Source organism: Trichoplusia ni, chromosome 22 (assembly GCF_003590095.1).
Source record: "Trichoplusia ni isolate ovarian cell line Hi5 chromosome 22, tn1, whole genome shotgun sequence".
In the NCBI taxonomy this organism is placed as follows: Eukaryota; Metazoa; Arthropoda; class Insecta; order Lepidoptera; family Noctuidae; genus Trichoplusia; species Trichoplusia ni.
Genome location: NC_039499.1, coordinates 1,198,201 through 1,212,146, shown reverse-complemented (window position 1 = coordinate 1,212,146; position 13,946 = coordinate 1,198,201). Strand labels below are relative to the sequence as shown.

At 36.9% G+C, this 13,946-nt stretch overlaps 2 protein-coding genes across 2 annotated transcripts in view; one reads left to right on the top strand and one right to left on the bottom strand.

Annotated features, from left to right (window-relative positions):
- Nucleotides 1-3,967, top strand: part of LOC113504659 (BMP-binding endothelial regulator protein) — a 43,024-nt gene extending 39,057 nt beyond the window's left edge. The window contains exons 6-8 of the mRNA XM_026887080.1: nucleotides 248-504; nucleotides 867-2,004; nucleotides 2,283-3,967. Coding sequence (XP_026742881.1) covers nucleotides 248-504; nucleotides 867-1,952 — 1,343 coding nt within the window. The 3' untranslated portion in view covers nucleotides 1,953-2,004; nucleotides 2,283-3,967. The remainder of the gene's footprint in view (nucleotides 1-247; nucleotides 505-866; nucleotides 2,005-2,282) is intronic.
- A 328-nt stretch (nucleotides 3,968-4,295) lies between these two features.
- LOC113504660 (troponin C-like) lies at nucleotides 4,296-13,288 on the bottom strand. Its single transcript, XM_026887081.1, has 6 exons — nucleotides 13,210-13,288; nucleotides 11,178-11,208; nucleotides 5,833-5,976; nucleotides 5,404-5,523; nucleotides 5,150-5,281; nucleotides 4,296-4,589 (listed from the first exon to the last, which is right to left on the bottom strand). Exons 1-6 carry the CDS (start codon nucleotides 13,231-13,233, stop codon nucleotides 4,561-4,563), a joined length of 480 nt encoding a protein of 159 aa, XP_026742882.1. The 5' UTR covers nucleotides 13,234-13,288; the 3' UTR covers nucleotides 4,296-4,560.
- Nucleotides 13,289-13,946: the final 658 nt, after the last annotated feature.

The window sequence follows — 13,946 nt, the reverse complement described above, 5'->3', positions numbered from 1 at the left end:
TGAAAACTATTGAAAAGTCTTGACTTTATCAAAACAATTTTTTGGCAATCACCCGTTCAAAAAGGTAGAAAGTAGTCTTGTCTGAAGGGAGCTGTGACTTTTCTGGGTCTTGTAACAGCCCAAAAAAATTCCACTCTTGATGTGATTTCTAACAGCAAAAATAGGCTCCATCTCAGTCACAGTTACGTGGCACCAACATCTTCATTTTAATTTTGAGAACCAAACACTCACTTTGCTCTTTCTCTAGCTTCAGGTTCGACACCATTCAAGCCCAAGCCGTGTATCATTGGGAAGGAGTACCATCGCCACCAGATCCCGTTCCGGGTGGATCCCTGCACAGACTGCACGTGTCTGAACGGCACTGCGGTGTGTACGAGACACACGTGCCCGGTGCTGACGTGTGGGGCGAGAGCGCTGCCGCCTGCGCCGGGGAAATGTTGCCCCGAGTGCCCGCAAGTCGAGGAAGCTAAAGCCGCTTGTATTATCGGAAGGAAAACTTATCAGGTAATTTTTGATGGAGTTTTTGCATGGGAATGGGGTATGAAATTTATCAAGAACTAAAAGGCCACAAGATAATCCGAAAGGATTAGTGTTGCTAGTTTATAAAAATGAGTTGTTCAAGTTCAGTTGATATTAAAACGTGAAAGGATTATACACAGTAAAAGTCAGTGGTTATTTTTACTATTTACAGTTAAACGTTGATAATTATTTTTAATCTATTGAAGTACAGAATGCCAAGCTGCTGTATACTATCTATGATACCCTATGCAACCTATGCAACCGTTTCGTAATGAACATTTTCTATGAAGTTATGGTGAAAGTTTCTTATTAATATAAGACTACAATTTCTATTAAAACTTTTTCAGGATGGAGAAACGTGGCAACTAGATGCTTGCAAGTCCTGCGAATGTCACAATGGTGAACCGCGCTGTGCCATGGAACGATGTCCAGTGCTAACCTGTCCGCCTGACCAGACTCTGCGTCAGCTGCCCGGACAGTGCTGCCAGAAATGCGTCGACATCGATGGAATCTGTACTGTGTTCGGTGACCCACACTATAAAACTTTCGACGGAAAGTTCTATAGTTTTCAGGGGTCATGTAAATACCAACTTGCTTCGGATTGCGCTAACGGCACGTTTTCTATCAGGATATCTAATGATGCCCGAAATACTTCGCACTCGTCTTGGACTCGAACTGCTACTCTCAGAATAGGTGCCACCAAAATTAATATGGGGAAAAAGATGCGAATAAAAGTCAACGGCCGAAGAGTGCCCTTGCCGCACAGAATTGATGGCGTAGCAGAAATAGCTCGCAGTAATGGATCTGTTCTCTTGAAGGCTGATATTGGCATACAGATGCTGTGGGATGGTGACGGCTTTCTGGAAGTGACAGTATCAAGTGTGTACAAAGGAAAATTATGTGGTCTTTGTGGTAATTTCAATTCAGTGGCTAGAGACGATATGAAAACCCGTGATGGCAGGCTACTCAACGATACTTGGAGGTTTGGATCTTCTTGGCGAGTTGGTGGAACTCGCGCGTGTACAAGACGTCAGAAGCGACCCGGCACGAATATGTATCGTCAATCAAAACTGATGAAGGCCCGACGATTGTGTAGAGGATTCGTGCGATACGAGGCTTTCACTGATTGTACCATGAAGTTAAATCCTCATAACTATCAGGAAGCTTGTGAAGTTGATGCTCGCAGTTGTTCGGGGACGCGCTGTCACTGCGCAGCGTACCGGGCGTACGCGCGGGAGTGCTCGCGCCTGGGCGCGGAGCCGCTGGAGTGGGAGAGGGGCGCGTGGTGCGCGGGCCCGCCGCCGCCGTGGCTGGGGCGCCACCGCAAGCGCCCCGGCCGGCCCGCCGCGCGCCCCGACACCGGCCTGCTCGACCCCAGCGCCGTCACCAAGCCTAACAACCGCTCCCGCCCGCCGCCGCCCATCCTACACTGATGTGTGTCGTGGCGAAGCTTCTACTAGTCAAAAGCCAGTGTGGCGACGTGAGGTAACTATACTATACCTACTGGTATTTAATTTCAATGTTAAACTTGTACTATTGAGTTTAAAATAGCCCCAATATTTAGACTAACGTTACAACTAATTAATTTGTTTATAAAACATTGGATTCCACTGGCAATTTGGAACATTTGTATGTTTGTTTTATATTAAAATAGAAAATGTTTCGAAATTATCTGCATTGTTGCACTTGTTGCCAACTTTTTATAATAATATACAATCTAAACAATTTATTTCAGTGTTTAAAACTTATCTTTATTTTTTCAGAGTATTATGAATATTTCGCAACTGGACTGTACTTGGGTTGCGTCTGAAAGACACAGCCAGCTTTAAAAGGAATGAAGATCTATCTACTTAACAGTATTCATAAAACTATTTCTAGTTAGGTAAACAAGAATATAATAAGTAAGACCACCTGTATAGCTCACTATTGCCTCGCCAACCCGACCAGCATTCTGTCGCTCATTCCTTAGAATAACACTTAACCATTTGGATCGGAATACAGTTTGCTAAGCAGCTCGATGTCAGCTAGGAGGTAGACCCCTCGCACCTATCGCATTGCAGGGCACTCGGGCTCTAGCGCATGCTGTTTGCTGGTTGTTAATATGTGATAAGCAAACACTATGTTTTCATTAATAAAAATAAATTTAGTAATTTATTGCACTGTTATACTAAACGTTTCTGTAAAATGTGATAATTAGCTTTGAATGTTCAGGCAAGGGAGGGACGTTTGGTTAAACATAGTTCAAATTGAGATCTCATCTGTAGGTAGTTCTTTACGAAATCTTAGATAAATCTAGCTATCCGAAGCCAAGATGCTAAAGAGATTGTGAGAGATATGTATAGATGTACATATGTAACACGTTATGCGTTAAACATTGTAACAGTAAGGAAGAATAGCTGTAATGTTTTAATCGAAGACTCTTTGTAAAGTTTAGTTGTTAAATACGTTACCAATGAATTTTAATATTTGACTTTGATGTATGTAAAAATAATTATTTAGCTGAAGAAATGTAATGTGTGTCTATAAGGTATTTATCGCTTCGCACATAAGCATGTGTGACGTCAAATTTTATGTTTCTTACGCAATGCCAAGTGCCATCATAGGCGGCTAAATCCACTAAATTGTGATAATAATATCTGTCAATGCCTCATTGTTTACGACTATAGCTTACTTATACAATATACTTACTTTGTATTATATGTATGTGGATGTCCTCTCAAATGTGAGTAATAACTAGTAATGTTTCAATATATTCCAGAATATAATGTATAAAGGGTGCTTCACTGTTTCATAAAGCACGAACTCTGTCTTTGCGACGGAACCGGCTTCTGGGACTTGGTAACAAGCCAATAGATACAATATACTTTAATCTTGTAATATTTATTTAGTTGTTACATTATTATGTTCCGATTGTAAAAAGCCGCTTGTTTCTCTACGTACTCTGATAACAGTTCAAGACTCCTTTACTAAATAACTATTACGTACAACTTATTTCGTATTATTAAGCAGGGTCTACGTTTTATGTAGGCTTTTAAGTTATTTAAGAGATTTATTTGATATAATTATTTTTGTAAGAAAATTTTATGTTTTGCAAATGTGTCCGAATGTTATTTAACACCTGTACCATGTGAATAATTTGAAAGAATCTTATTGAATAATGTAAAATTGCATTTAATTTAAATATGAATTTTATCTTCTTAACAGAATACTTAGATGATAGTAGGTATAAAAATGCCATACAAAAATAAATTTAATGTCTATGTCAAAGAATGTGAAAATGTGCTATTTATAAATGTGTCATAAAATATTGAAAATCCTCGATGTAAGCGTATATTTAGTACTGACCAGAGGTGGAGTAATGTTATGGATGTGAGTTACTTACTTGGCGTTTCTGGTTATAAGAAAAACGATGAACAAAGAATTACGTAATAAATAATTATTATTGAAATGTGTTTTTATTTTGGCCCGTAATAATGTTTGGTTTAGGTACAATTATAACTCTTAAAAGCGGAATGCTATCTCAATGGTCCCATTACTTGTCTCTGGCCGACCGCCAAATATCTTAAAGTTTTATGTCATCAAAATTATCTAGGACAATTTGGCGTCCGCTTTAAAACAGGGAGTCATTATATTTATCTTGAATAGAAATCTTAAGAAATGAAATGATATCTCAACATTCTCGAGACGAATATTATTTTAAGAATTAGTCGTTCTAACCGCCTTGCGATCTAAATCCGGCCGCTGTGGTAACAACGCAGACCTCATTCAAACATAGGTAATAGAATAAAAGATTTATTAAATAAAGTAGATATAAACATTATACGCAATCACACACATCAATTAAACAAGAACAAAATATTATTTTGTACAATACATACATAATACTTTAATGATTGACCAATGAAAGAGATGTGATGTTTTCATTCCATGAAGTGATCTTGTCCAATGTTCCCAAGATTTGAAAGGTTGAAGTACCGAAATGTATTAGAGATTCCTTACATTAGTTCATATAAATATATAAAAGTGTGCAGATGTACAAGTTTATTCTCCTGTCATCATCTCCATGAACTCTGAAACAATAGATTAATTTGCTAAAGTATGATGCCTGCACGAGAAATTAAAAAAAAAACCACAACAGACCCATATGCACCTACAACTTGAAATAAAGTCTCGATTTGGCTCATGACCGTTAAAAGCGCAAATATAGTCTCACATTGTAGTTGTTATTACTTTGGCAAGACTTTGTAACGAGCTTAACATGTATGTTGATTTTGACAAAAAGAAGGTACTAGAAAATACAAATGACCTGCAAACGACTTGCCAGAAAACAAATGTGTCGTTCGAAACAGGTACTACTAACGTCAGATAAATTTATTTCGAATGGACTGACTCATGAGCAGAGGATGTCTTAATTAGAACTGAGAAGGTTTATCAAGAAACAATACTTCAGTTTTATCAAAATTGGAAAGTAACTGATAAACTGATAAATCAATTTGGATAAAACTACAAATTTCTTTAGTACCATTATCATTAGCATTTTTTCACCCCAAAAACAATAACCGCTTCTCAGAGCCACTGGTAAAGGGTTTTTTACCAAAGAGGTCTTTGAATGAAGTGCCAGATATCTCACCATCGAAGTCCACGGTACCGCTGCCGTCGGTATCGATCTCCTGGATGAGGCCGTCCAGCTCGTCGTCCGTAAGCTGCTCGTCCAACTCACGGAGGATTTCACGCAAGCTTGATGTGGGAATGTAACCGTTGCCTGTAAGAAATACTTCATTATTGTCACCGAAAACAAAGATATATTCACTCTTTTGTAGTCTTTTTATAGTTTAAATAAATTCCAACTCTTCCAGTTTGTGGCGGTTTTTTAGGATATCTCACCTTCCTTGTCGTATAATCTGAACGCTTCCCTGAGTTCCTTCTGCATAGCTTCCGCGTCCTCCTCAACGATGAACTTGGCTGCCAGCGTCACGAACTCTCCGAACTCAAGACGGCCGGACTCTGGAATCACAAGTCGTGTGTTATTTATATTCGTTTTCGAACCAAGGTAGGTGTAATTGTCACAAATGTAAATTGAAACGGAAATAAACAGTTATGGCTAATTTAATTTTAGCTGACCATCTCTCGTCGTATCTTGTAGGACTCTATGTTGGTCTCGGATATATTTGGCATTAAAAGACAAGTTTAAAACAAAAAGACACTGTCACAGACTGGCCATGGAATGCATCGATGCATTCCATGGTTTGGTTTTGTATTGGTCATGCCAATTATAACGTCGACATTTGCGTTCCAATTATAAATGTAACTTACTGTCAGCATCGACCTCCTCGATGAGTTCTTCGAGGATTTTCTTATTGAAGGGCTGCCCCATCATACGGAGGATGTCAGCGACGAAGTCGCAGGGGATACTGCCCGAGCGGTTGTGGTCGAAGCCATCGAACGCCTTGCGGAGGACTGGAACAAACAGATCTTGCTTTAAAGATCCACCATAGCGTTACGTAACTAATGTGGCAGGGAAACGCTCTCCGTTTCTACCTTCGATATTTAGCGTGTGCGACATTTTGACAATTACAACTTAAGATTAGACTGCACTTTTTGCTCCAAAATGCGTATTTGGAGACCAGAGTAATGCGTTGTTGCACTGGCAATAAAACTAGTTAAACTGATCGTTCGACTGGGCGGTTAGCGATGAGATTAGGACATCGGTTCAATGCACTGAGATGTGGTGCGAATAAGTTGTGCAATGCAGCTATTTCGGTGCATCAGCGTGGTGCATCGGCGGGCCCCGACGTGTCGCGCGTGGCCGCGTGGCGCACCGCGCGAATGTAGGACGACAATAAATAACAAAAACAACACCAACATGCTTGTCTTCTGCATAGCCGTCGCAGCACGTCGCTAGCACAGGCGCCGTATCAAATACCGATTTAGGTATGTTGTTTTTTATGACTATTTTCCGAATGAAGAATTCCAAGAGCATCGAAATGTTCACTGATTAGACAGTCTGGGTCGATTGGTCGATTGTTCTCGCTGTAAACAGTTACATTATAGACGTTACAGTGCTTTGAACTCCGTACCTACTACAATAGTTTGCCACTGTGATTTATTTACAACTATTCTTTATAGAAGCAGAGATAGCTTTTATATAAACTGATCATTTTAAAATATTGTTTGATACCCGCTGCACGTAAGAGCAGTGTAAATGACCTTAATGTATCTTGTTTCCTCACACATGTTTATTTAGTTTTGATGTCCAATAACAAAGTTATCGTTTTGTATTTACGCCACCGAGTAATACCTAACTCCAAGGTTTTGAGTCAACCCTAAATTATATCTAATATAGACGTCAAACAAGCTTCAAACTGATAATACGTACATCGATGTCCAGTGGCATAAGTAATAACAATTTCCCATGACTAAACGACTGTAATAAATTTTTCATCATAATTTTCTTGACTTTTAGTTTGATAGCCGTAATAACGAACGTGCGTCATCGAATTCTATATAAATATATAAAAGCATTATGTAGTTCACAGAAATAAACTCTTTCAGAGTTTTAATGACTTGCTTGAGTGATAAATTGTAAGGTGTTTTTTATTCAGTCTTCATGATATGATGGTAAAGGATATATCTGTCACTTCAAAGAATACAAAGGCATTGAAGTATGTTCATTGTACTATAAAAACATTTTTCACCTTTTTTACGATTGATACGGTTGGATTCGGTAACTCTGGTATTATTCGTGGCGCGAGATACACGCGCACTAAACTCGCCACGGATCAGTTCAGCGGCGACGCGTATCGTGTGCGGTTGATTTTATATGTAACCGTTTTAGACATGACATACTGAACGTAGCGCAACGATACTTTGTTGCCCATGTAACTGCTTTTCCAATAGACCGGGTTCCGTATCGTAACGACTTAACGCTTAATAGCTGTATGAATTCTGTTTTTGAAAACTCTTTGCATGTAGGTCGGGACTCGTATCAGCTAAACACGTTAGCATAAAACTCGAATGAATCCAAAAATATCTGAAGTGTGATTCATAATATTCTTTTTTGACATTTTATCACCCGTAATATCCGTCCTGACGGATAATAAATCTAAAAATGTGGACAGGGACACACTTCACCGGATTTAGTTTCCGCAATTACTCAGAGTGACGTTAGTCTTTCGGCGACTAGCGTAATTAGAATCACGGATTATAGCCGCTGTAATACATTTTATAATCGCCTAATTACATGCATCTCAAGAAAAAAAAACAGAAAATAACATTTTTATTATCAGCAGACCGCAACGGCGCAGTTTTCACAACATTGTGCAGCTGTTTCATGATATTTTGGCAACAAAATAGTTTTAAAAACATGATTTTTATTTCTGTTACCGTGTTAATTTTAATCGTCAAGACTTCTTGGCAGATGTCTCAAAGTCCCATGAGTTTTATTACATTTTTTTCTAGGTTTAAGCTGTTTATTAATTACCCACCCACGGTCTCTTGCGAAATAACTACAAAACCAACGTAACTCTGCAACTGCAATCAACTGCAAAAGTTTATTTTTTAATTTCGAACATGAATAAAAAGGTTTTATAGCTTTGATAGTTAAGCTATATTTAAATATTTCGTATCACATTACAAATTATAACTTTACTGAATTTCTATGTATTTTGTTGTAACGTTACAAATTGTTACAACATTCTATGCCAAAATATTCTTAGATTCATAATCTGTAATAAATTATTAAGATAAACTGTCGCCGATTTGGGCTCAAAATGGTAGTTTGCTAGTATGAATGGGTGTGAGTACATCTGTAAATCACTATAACAAATTGCACTTAACAATATTCCTTGGATTTGGCTGGTAATCTCAACGTCTAGTGCGGGATGTATGATTTAGGCTTGCTGGCAAATAGCGTGGAAACGATTTACGAATGGCTTATTGTAGCAATCCAACTTACACGGATACGTGTAGGTGTTCGTGTGACAGAATACACGCTCCGGTTTCAAGCGAATTGTTGAAGACATTTGAAATTGATTTTGATGTAGAGACAAAAGGCTTTTTACAGAGGATTTATTCTAGTATATTCATAAAGCTCAGAATTTCGGTTTTCGACAAATCCACGGCAAAATGCTTTGATTGTATTAGCAATTTATTTACGAACTGTAAATGCTCTTTGAAATAGGATCAAGTAAAATGTAGAGTAGTAAATTCTTTCGAGAAACATTTTATCAAGAAGTGCCTCTTTCCGAACTGATTTGTACTCTGGATTTCTCAAAAATCTTCATCTCTAACGTGACGTGTAACGTAAATAAAATTACAAGTTTCATCGAAATATCTTTTGTGTGTTTACATTAAAATTTAGTGAAACTATGTTGACTTCAAACCAACGTGTAACAAACACGGGCGAGTAAATTCGCGCCGCTTTCAACATGTATGTATATCCTGTCATGTCAATGTATGTAAACAATATAATGTACGAATCGCAAACTATTGTAAACTTTAGAAATAGCTGTAACTGTTTGTGAATACTGAAATTATTTCAGCAATAAACATAGGAGCGACGGTACACAGAGTTAGTAGGTATTCAATTAGTCATCATTCGAGTTTAGAACCGAAATATCGATAACAGTGCAAGTTAGTTATTCCGAAGTTCTGGGGAATTGGTTCCACGATATTAGTTAAACAATGACGATAGCACGTTCTATCTGATTTCCACGGTAGATTGGCCGGCTTCCAAGCATGTTGCCACGCCGCCTCGCCGCGCCCGCCACTGCCCATCAAACACAACGTCGATTTTATGATTCGTCTATAAACAACATTTTCTTGCACTCCGTTATCTGAGTAAATAATTGATGCACCTTGAGTAATTTAAACAAACCACGAATAGAATATTTTTACATTTCGGCGTGAAGTAAATACACGCGCAATAGTAACCTGATACCGTTGCGAATTCGCGCTAGGGATAAAGTAAGTTGTGCTTCATACTAACCTCCCTAAATACCCTTAGTTCCATACAATGTTCCGCTATGAATCACCGTATAATTATTACAGTATTACCACACGGCGAGTCGTAAATTTCAAAGTATAAAAAACAAACATCTAATTTCTCGAGATTTCGAAACGATTAACTAATTTATAGAAGAACTATGTTTCGTAATAATAGTTTTCTTAATCTTTGAATACGAGTTATAACGATTTGGTGTATTCTTGAAATTTCTGAGAATCGAATTAACAACAGCGTGCACGTTTTTATATGCGTGCTTCAGGAAAAACAAAGTACTTATGAACTGCTTTTCTTGGCTTATGTAAACAGAACATCCGCACAAGAGTTTATAGACGAAAAAGTTTTTATTTATCTGGACAAGTAAGCCGTTCTGAATTTAAACGTGCGGATTATTTTTTTATGTTTTTACGACAGTAAGTTTCATGTTCTAATAGTTGGCACGGATACATTTTAATAATTAGCCTTTGCATGTAACATCTAACGGACATGTTCACACTCGTACTGAAATAATGTTCTGCATTATACTAATTAATTGGCGTGTTTTTATTACATGTGGCATGCATAAGGCAGGCCGGTGCAGTAAAGTGAGTAATTGTTTGGGATCGAAATATACTGTAAATGAAAAGAGGTCACGGCTGTAATGTATCTGGCGATCCCTTCCCAGATTACATTATCTAAAATGCTTCGGAAATGTTAATTTGCAACGAAAATCTTCAAAATTTGGATTATTTTGTATTTTGTGAAATGAAGTTAAAACTGAACAATACTTCTCAAAATGTAATTTTTTAAGAGTATGTAAAGTCGTTATATGTTTTAAAGAGAAAGTTTTTTGTAATACATACCTGCTGTAGTTTTTGACTACCAAAGGGCTAAAAAAATATACGTTTGCATTGTTACATACATATTACATACATTTCGAACTTAGTATGAGAATTATATTTGACGTACCTGGTGACTCTACAACTGCCTACATCTCTTTATATCTTCGAGGTTTTCGGGATAAAATATTGCATATAAACAGACGTTCTGTAGAGTGTGGGCCGTGTGGGACATATGCATTTAGGTATGGACAACAGAGTTGTAGTAAACAAGTGTTTTAATTCTTGTGGTAGCGAGCAGGCCAATAGAAAATATTTACGTCCACGTTCCACGCATGTTTCTTGGAAATATTAAAAACTGCATCAAAACAATGTTTAGCGATCTGTTGATTTGTTTATTAGCTTTTCAAAAATTATGAGCTGTCCGATTAATATCAGTAACGAAAGCGTAATAGTCAATAAAACGTCTTTCACTTTGTAATCAGTTAATTTACGAAATAGCTAATTTATTGCGCATTTGAAAATAACTTCACATCTCTTGCTCAAAGCAATAGCTCTTAAGATAATCCTGTCATTATTTTTATCTTTTTAATTACCTACATTCATTGCCTACATTCGAAATGTAAATCATTAATTTCTCAAGAAACTCTTGCGTGCTTTATTAACTTTATCCGCCATTGTAACGTTGGCTTTTAGCCAATACAAAGCTTGCGTTTTTCCATCATTTATGTAAACATTATAACATTTACATTTTCATGTTTAATTTTAAAATGTTATTTATTCGAGTGTTGGATGTAAAAATATGTTAACGATAGATTTGTGAGGGTTAGTGAACTTACCGGCGATCTGTTCTGGGGGGAGCTCATCGGCCTGAAAGTCAAAGATAATGGGTATATTAATAAAGTGTACATATTTCTGTTTCACGCACTGGTACAATAAATAAGGTATTACATATAAATACGTTTACGCTTCGAAGTCGTTGCGAATTTACCGAAACAAAGGCGTTAGTTTAATCAGAACGTTACATAGTCAGGAAATGTAAATAGCTTAAGGTTTTCCATTAAACTAAATTTTTAAAGAACCTAAGACTGAATGCGTCCAATAGAATGTTCAAGTTTTTTTTGATGATTAAGTTAAGGCTGAATAAATCCAGTCGGAAAATTAAAGCTTGCCTACAAGGTACGAACGTATTTAAAATATTATTAATGGTTTTAGTAAAACAGTATTTTCCTAGCTACCATCTGAATTCTTGTATGTTACGGAATTATAATATTTCGAATTTCTCGGCGACTCCGTTCAAAAATAAAGCGCATCGTATAAACATGTTAAACGTTGCATCAGATGTTTTCAGGAATGTTTCGTGAACTTATTTATGTTAACAAGGGTACGTAAATAAAAATATTTTTGTTGAAAGTAATACGAATAGAATATTTATTATAATACGAAGCTTTCTTCAGATAAATATTCGATAGACGAAACTTTTCCGTAGGATTGCGTTACTAAAGCATAATAAATTTATTTTATGTGCAATTGAAACTAAAATAGACTTGTTCGATGCGCATACGCCGTGGAGTTCATTTCAAGCAGACTTTTAATACTTAAAACTTTATGATTCTTTTTTTTTATTTTCTACAAGATAATTTGTGATTGTATAAAGTGATGTGAAATACAGACCGGCAAAGTTGTAAACAATGTTTGTTTATGTTTCCCACTGATTTGTGATTGTGAATTTTAATGTTTTAACGTTTAATCGTTTTGTTTCTTAATAGCGGAAGTATGTAGTTTTTACTAACAAGAGATTCTCAATTCGTTTTATGTTTTTTGCTTGTTTTGTTATTTGATATCTCTGACAGATCGATGTCAAAACTGATGTAGCTAATACTGTTTTTTTATTGTTTCAGGGCTGCTTTTAAGTGAGTTGTGTATTTTTATTCTGAGTAATTGTAATTTTTCGACGAAACTCTAATTTTAATTCAATCAAGAATACTTCGTGTTTTTTACTTTGCTTCTGTTTCTTCTAGACTTGATTACGTTAAGTACTGCTTTATTTGATTTCTTTATTTACATGCATCTATATTTTTTTAGTACTACATTATTTCAGTTCAGAAAATTTATACTGAAAAATAATGTTAAGGATTATATGCCCATTTTCTGAATAAATGTTTTAAAATGAAAAAAAATCTAATTAAAATAAAATATCATTAATGAGAACTATTTGAATGAACAATTCCCTTAAAACAGGTCAACCATTGAACAACGTAAAAATATCTGCAAAATTAAGATCTCGCGAAGAATTTGCGTGTTTAATTAATTAGTGAGAATGTAAAGTTAAAATTGGCCGATTGCTGAAATTCCTCTCATTGTGATTCGAGGTTTCTCGAAATATTTTCACTTTTGAATTGTACTTTGTTTTTGGAACTGAAATCTTGTTATAGATTAATTTCTGTGTACTATGTTCATAAATAATTGAGGTGTAGATAAAAATGAGTACAAATACTACAATAGAGAATGTCATCAATTAGAGTGAGTCGTGTTAAAGTTGACAGGAACATAAAGCTATGATTAATTTTGTGAAATAACAATAACGCCGGTATGGATTATGTTGTTAAAATAAATGCCAAGTCAGTTGTCACTTTAACAACTGCTGTCATTCAGGCGCGAAGCTGTGAGCGTCTACAAACACCGTGTCAGGGATGTCAGCACCTCCTATTAGCAGCCACTCAATATCTCTCACCATACCGTAATTATGTTATTTATTTTAATAATTGTCATATTTCATTTTTTATTCATTAATATTTAAATCACCCAATTATTTTATATTTTAAATTCGGTTAATAGGAAATGTTTAACGATAATATTCTGGAAACCTACCCAGTCTTCAGTATCCAGAACCATGTTTGATGTCACTAGTTAACACTATGAGACGCACAACACGACTGCCCGCTAGTCTGAAGTTTCCAGCGTTCAGGGTTATTTCTGCTGGCTCACGGGTTAGGCTGGCCTTTCTGATACTTTCATATATACCGGGCGTCGTGTATGGCGCACGAGGGGCCCGCGGGCGGTGTGGGGGGCGGGGGGAGCGCCGGCGGCCCCTTTGGCCTCCGAGTCCTCCCCTGCTTCCTGCGCTTGCGCCGACCAATCGCGTGAGCCTCAAACGGCAGGATGCTAAAGTATTTTTAGTAGAAACGTGGTTATGAAAAACGTAAACAAGCGGTGCGTGCGATGCCGGAGCGTGTAATGTGCCGCCCGCCCCCCGGCGCTCGCCGCCCGCCCGAGCGACCCGCTATGCTATGTCATAAATGCGAATAATTAGGTATAATTTTAAAGTCGTTTGTCGTGTGTAGGCCGTTTATTATGATGGTGTTAGGAAATTGCAGTTTTTCTTTTATCGATGCTGTCGTTATTAATTATTATCGAAATAAATTGTATCCGTGCCAGCTTAGCATCTGGCAACTAAGTGTGCCTTAGAGCTGGCGAATTTCCTAGCTATAAAATGAAAAATTACATGTTTTTTGAATTGATAATGTTCATTTCGTATCAACCGGGCCTTTGAAGTGTATGTGATTTATTCAACCGGTGCGAATAAGCTACGGTTGGATTGGTTGGTA

What these genes read in the sequence shown, in the direction of transcription:
- LOC113504660 (XM_026887081.1), bottom strand. Translation starts at nt 13,233, where the DNA reads ATGGTTCTGGATACTGAAGACTGG. An exon ending in CAGATTATACGACAAGGAAG is followed by an intron (nt 5,282 to 5,403) that starts GTGAGATATCCT and finishes TATTTCTTACAG; the next exon opens with GCAACGGTTACATTCCCACA. An exon ending in CGGTACCGTGGACTTCGATG is followed by an intron (nt 4,590 to 5,149) that starts GTGAGATATCTG and finishes CTATTGTTTCAG; the next exon opens with AGTTCATGGAGATGATGACA.